This window comes from Quercus lobata, chromosome 6 (genome assembly GCF_001633185.2).
Source record: "Quercus lobata isolate SW786 chromosome 6, ValleyOak3.0 Primary Assembly, whole genome shotgun sequence".
NCBI lineage: Eukaryota > Viridiplantae > Streptophyta > Magnoliopsida > Fagales > Fagaceae > Quercus > Quercus lobata.
In genome coordinates this window covers 7,822,104-7,828,326 of record NC_044909.1, presented here as the reverse complement: position 1 = coordinate 7,828,326, position 6,223 = coordinate 7,822,104, and the positions used below count along the sequence as shown (strand labels likewise).

Here is a 6,223-nt window from a genome sequence, read left to right as displayed (position 1 = left end):
CTCAAAGAACGCCACCGATTGATATAATCAACGACGGGTTCATCCTTCCACTGTTTAGTATTGGTAAGCTCCATCATGCTTACCGTGCGTCGTGTGCTGTAGAATCGGTTGAGAAACTCCCTTTCAAGTTGTTCCCAGCTATCGATTGACTCGGGCTCTAAGTCTGTATACCAATCAAAGGCATTCCCCTTTAGGGAACGGACAAACTGCTTTACAAAGAGGCCTCCTTGAGTCCCTGCGTTCTCGCAAGTTTCTACAAAGTGAGCAATGTGTTGCTTAGGGTTTCCTTTGCCATCAAATTGCAAGAACTTGGGAGGTTGATACCCATTTGGCATTCTCATGTTATCAATGCGCTTTGTATAGGGTTTGGAATATATGAGAGAACTTGTGGAAGAACCTCCATATTGTGCTCGAATGGTGTTTGTAATCATATCCTGTAGTTGTTGGACAGATATTGAGGCCATTGAGGTGGAATGTCCGTGTTGAGAAGTGCCTTCACCTCCTTTTCCTTTATCACCCTTGACGTTTTCTCCTTTGAAGGTAAAGCCAGGTGGCTGCTCAGGGCCAAGGCTTGATTCACCCGAATCTTGTACCTCCAGCTTGTTCATTAGGGTTGCAATTTTGACGTCCTTTTCTTCAAGTGCCTTTGTGAGAAGGATGACTCTTTGTTCCATTTCAGCCATCTTTTCTTCCATGGTAGAGGTGTTAGTCATCATTACTGGCATGACCTCTATAGATGATGGAGAAAATGATGAAACAGGATGAGTTAGTGGTACTTCACTCCTTAAGTTTCTCATCACGGGCCAAGAGTTGATAGAAAAGGTCTTTGTTGGGGACGATTCATTACTGATTTCCAAATCTTCCGAGGTAGATGAATCTTTGGTGGTAGCTTTCCTATTTACAAGAAAGTCCAGAGAAATGTCAGCAGGAGATTGATTTTCTTGGGTTGGTTGAGGTTGGAGTCGATCAAGAGCTTTAGATCGACTGCGAGTGATTGGGCCGACATACTCATCAGCACTGGAATCATCAACCACTGATTTTCGGACATTCTTGCTAGAGGCCATTGAAGTAGGTAGCAAGATGGTGATGTTGATTTCTTTCTTTGAAGGAGAATGAGATGAGAGGCAGAGATGTCCCACTGGGCGTGCCAGAATTTGTAAGCGACTAAATTTCTAGTTTGAAATAAATCAAACAAGTAAAATAGTTTCACAAATGCGAATTTGTATTTATGATTGTGTGGTACAATTCTCTGAAATTATAAAAGAGTGATCCTCTGATTCGATCTCCTTGCAAAACTTATTAATTAGATTTATGGTAATGTGGATTTGACTTAAACACAAAATATCCTTCAATTTGGTTGATGGATGGATCGAAGATTACTGAAACGGAATTACAATGAATCTCTGGCTATGAGCTTGTTTAGAAATCCTTTGTTCTTCGCATTCTTCGTGTTCTTCGTGCGTTCTTCGTCTTCGAAGGTTTGTGGTGGAAGTTCTTCGGAGCTTTAGAGGCTTGAATCCGTTGAGCTTCAATGATTTGTGAGTTGTTGATGTTTTCGGACACTTTTGGCTTGATTCCCGTGAACTTTAGGATCTAGGCAGATGATCTGGACGATTCTGCTTCGAATGTTCTTCGATTTTGGGGTTGAAGTTCTTGAAGTTCTTGAAGGCTTTGAGGCTTGATCTTCACAGAGCTTTTTCACTTCTGAATTCTGGTCCTCTAAATGTCTCAGGAAGGCTTCTATTTATAGGAGTTTTGGGGTGGGTGAGCGACACGTGGCGGAGCTTGATTGGTGACACATGTCACAGCTTGATTGGTCCGCTTAAGTCATCGCTTACACGTGCGAGGTTGCTTGAGTCATCGCTTACACGTGCGAGGCTGCTTGAGTCATCGCTTACACATGCGAGGCTGCTTGAGTCATCGCTTACACGTGCGCTGATGCGTGATTAGCTCTTGCATGACACTTGGCAAATTTCTGTTGGCTTCTGAATAGTGATAGCAAAACCTAGCAGCAATATATGGTGTTCTGTAATTGGCTGTATTTTGTGGACTTGGTAATGTGACGTGTCAGCTTGTGATAGGTCGGGAATTTTCCCTCTCTACACATACAACATATGAAACACGCTTGTGTGTGTTACTAGCTTCAGTTGTTTATTTGCATTAGCACTTTTTTTTTTAATTATTTTTATAGAGTTTCAACTATCTACTTTTGATAATTGCATTATTTATTATAAGACCAAGGCATTAATTGATTTTTGGTATATGCGGAAATTAAATTTTAGATCTTTTATTCAACCATTAGAAACTTTCTTATGTATTAGTATGTTCAAACTTAGAAGTGACATTTTCCATTAATAAAAAAATCACCAGTAGGATTTGATTAATCTTTTATTATTATAATTTTTTAATTTTTGGTATAGAAACAGGTTTGCTTAGTTTTAGATAGTGAAGTACAAGAAATTTCATTAAGATGTAATTTGCTAGTTGCTATCAACCAATTTTATATTATAGAATGTGATCCACAAATGTTTAGAAGACGTAATAAGCATATAGCTACTGGACAAAACAAACCATAATTATATACTTTCCAAACTGCTTAGCTAATTTGCCAACCTAGCAACAATAAAGAAAGACAAGATAAGACAAAGGCAAAAAAACATAAATAAACCGTGCATACAAAATATCTTGTTAAACTTGTTTAACTCTCCTATTTTACATTAATACCCACAATTAATGCAAAAATTACACGTTTTAATATACAAAAGTATGGATGTAAAAACAAACACTTTTTTTTTTTTTTGAAAAACTAAAAATGTTATTCAATAGAAAGCAAATTACAAAAAAAAAAAAAAAAAAAAAAAAAAAAGGACAACCTCTCTATAGCTTATTTATGAGCAGCCATATTTGCCTCGCAATAAATTCAACCAAAAGAAATTGAAACTGGCGAGGAACATGCCACATAGATGGCCTCTACAAAATGATTTAGTCCCCAGGGAATACTGTCCTTAGTAGATGAGAGGGAATCTATACATGTGTTAGAATCACTTTCTATAATAACTCTTTTATTTCATCAGCAAACATACAATCTCATTGGCAATGTTATGGGGACTTAGTCTTGTAGCTTATTATGATGCTTCACATAAGCAAACCTACACTCTTTTAACAACAACATTAACTTCATCAATCTCATCCACAAAAGCTTTGAGATTGTTATAGGAAGAAGAACCAACTTCGTTGGCAGCCTTCATAGCCAACTCCTTCCATTTCTTGGCATTACTTTTAATTACTTCCCTTCTTTCTCCATCTCCCACAACCAATTCCAAGCATCTCTTAATCTCATCACCTTCAACAATCCCATCCTTATTCATTGTCACCCTCACTCCTGTCTTCCACACATCTTCAATTAGCTTTGCATTTGTCCCTTGATCAGACCACTGTGGAAATGCTACCATTGGCACCCCTAAAACCAAACTCTCCAAAGTTGAATTCCACCCACAATGTGTCACAAAGCATCCTAGTGAAGGATGTGACAAAACCTCCACTTGGGAACACCATGGCACTATCATTCCCATTTGTTCCAATTCCTCTCTACAACTCAACTTCTCTTCTTCCCCACTTTCCTTAGCTCTTATGACCCACAAGAAGGGCCTCCCAAAATCCAACAATCCGCGTGCAATTTCCTCCATTTGTTGCTTTTTTAACACCAATATGCTTCCAAATGAAACATAAATGACCGATGATTTGGACTTCGAGTTGAGCCATTTGATGTAATTTTTGGAGACATTAGACGGATCTCTTCCATCCAAAATAGCATATGGAACTAGCGGTCCAACTACAACCAAATTAAGTTTTTCAAGTGCTTTTAAAGCCTCGGGCTCTAGTTCATCAAAAGTATTTACAAGAACTCTAGGATTGCTCTCCTTTTCAAGCACTTCAAATTGGGGTTGAATTGTAGGGAGTGCAAAAGCATAAGGGTTTGAAGCAAGCAAGAAGGAGGGAAGGTCACGAGTAGCGAGTAATGGCAAACCTGGTAATTGTATCGAACAAGAGGGCCGGTCATCGCTGTCGTTCCCAATAACATCAGCAAAACCATTGTAGTAATAGTAATATATGTCAAAAACCATTGCAGGCTGAATCCAAAGAAGGGCGGAAGGAAGATGAAGCTCACGAGCCACGTCAGCAACCCAAGGTAGAAACGTTGTGTAGACTATGCACTGTTTATTGGCGGCGGAGACAATAAGGTCAGTGAGAGCTTTGGAGCCATTGCGCTTGAGTTGATCCCCTCGTTTTTGGGCATCTTCCATAGGTACAACTCCGTCATCATAGCCATCAGAGAAGGTGGTGAATGACAAGCCGACAAGAGGAGGGCTTTTGATCATGCCTCGATGGTGGGCGCCAATGGTGGTGAAGAAGGTGACATGCACTCCCAAGCAAATGAGGCGCTCTACGAATTGGAAGGCAGGGTTTATATGGCCTTGTGCAGGATATGTGACTATGACAAATTTGCTTTGCTGGTGCTTCAACATGATTATTTGATAATTGATATGGGTTTTGAATATTCTAAACAAAAAACAGAATAGTTGTTTTGTACTTGAGATCTGTGAGATTTTTATAGAAGGATCAATGTATACGAGGATGGGCAAGGCTTAAAAATGGAGCAAAAACTTTTAGCTTCTAAGTCACAATTTTTATCACAATCGTATACATGATAAACTATAAGTAGTAGAAAAAAAAAAGTAATTAATAGATTTATGAAAAAATGATATGTACTCAATTATAATGTAAAATAATTATAGTAAAAATTATAAAATTTGTTGTGTAATTAAAAATTTCATACAAAAGTGGACTAAGAGTATCAATGACGGTTGCAGTGACGATTTGGAGAAGGTGGGGCTTTGTGATTTAATTTATTCTTCTTGAAGTTGGTCTGAGAAAAACAATCCAATGGAAGCAAATTTCAATAGGAATAAATGATCCGTCCAACTTGTGTCTCCTGGATGCATGCACCTACAGCTCTAGTTTCTGCGTGGGCCCCAATATCTAAAGCACTAGTATTCTTCACCCGATGGGCGATAGCGTCGCGTTTGACTGACCTGGCATTGTATTGGGCAAGAGTTTGAGCCTAATGGAAGCGGTGAAAGGCTTTAAAAATATTTTTTAAGACGTTGATCTGAGCGTTATCATCCAGTATTTAGAATCTATCTTATTTTACAATTTTGAAAACTATTTTATTTATTATACTATATTATTTAACAATATACTTACATTCTAACTTATATTTTACCATGTCACACATTAAAATATATCAAACTAGTATTATGTCTATGCGATGTACGACTTAATCAAAATTTATATGTAAATAATTTTTTTATTAATTTACTTAAAATAAATAATAAAAGTAAATGAATATTTTACTTTTAAGTTTTATAATGAATGCATTCTGTGTGAGACTAAGGTATCATAAAATGCATATATATATATAATTGAATGGAAGATGGTAGAAGTACCTAAAAAATATATATATATATATATAATTATTTTCAATAATATATTGAATTTTAAGGCTCAATTAATCACATATATTTAAACGAAAAACCCTTGAATTTAATAGTTAAAAACTATCCAAAACAATAATTGAAATCATGTTTAAGTGAAATCTCAATTCAATAATTAAGAATAATCTAAATTATTAAACATTTAAAAATTTGAAGTACAGAGAGACTCACATGAGAATTTATTTTTTGTCCTTAAAGGCATGGAAGAAGGCACTGAAACTTGAGTAAGTTTCACCCTACCAAGTTTAAGTCTTGTGTGTGTATATGCATGAAAAATTATATGAATTTAACATTTATTGTAGAAGTTTCTCAAAAAAAAAAAAATTATTATTTATTGTAGAAAAGAGGTGGTGTAATCTTACCCCTATCTAGCTAATTCTTATTATAATCCTTTTTTGTAGCGTGTATATGCATGAAAAATGATCTGAATTTAACATTTATTGTAACCACCGCACACCATTGATGCGATGGTCACTCCACAAATATATGTGTTTGTGGGGTGTGGAGGGTAAGGACTGGTAGGACTGAGCATAGACCCGACCAACCCGGCCAACCCGACCGACCCAACTCGACCCGAAGGGTCTTGGGCGGGTTGAATGGATGCTTGGGTCGGGTTCGGGTCCAATATTCGGGTCTGCCTTAGGTTCAGGTTGGTTTCGGGGCCAACC

General features: G+C 37.2%; 1 protein-coding gene across 1 annotated transcript; it reads right to left on the bottom strand.

Moving 5' to 3' along the window:
- Positions 1-3,021: 3,021 nt before the first annotated feature.
- On the bottom strand, positions 3,022-4,632 carry LOC115949810 (crocetin glucosyltransferase, chloroplastic-like). Its single transcript, XM_031067085.1, has one exon. It carries the CDS (start codon positions 4,524-4,526, stop codon positions 3,150-3,152), a length of 1,377 nt encoding a protein of 458 aa, XP_030922945.1. The 5' UTR covers positions 4,527-4,632; the 3' UTR covers positions 3,022-3,149.
- Positions 4,633-6,223: the final 1,591 nt, after the last annotated feature.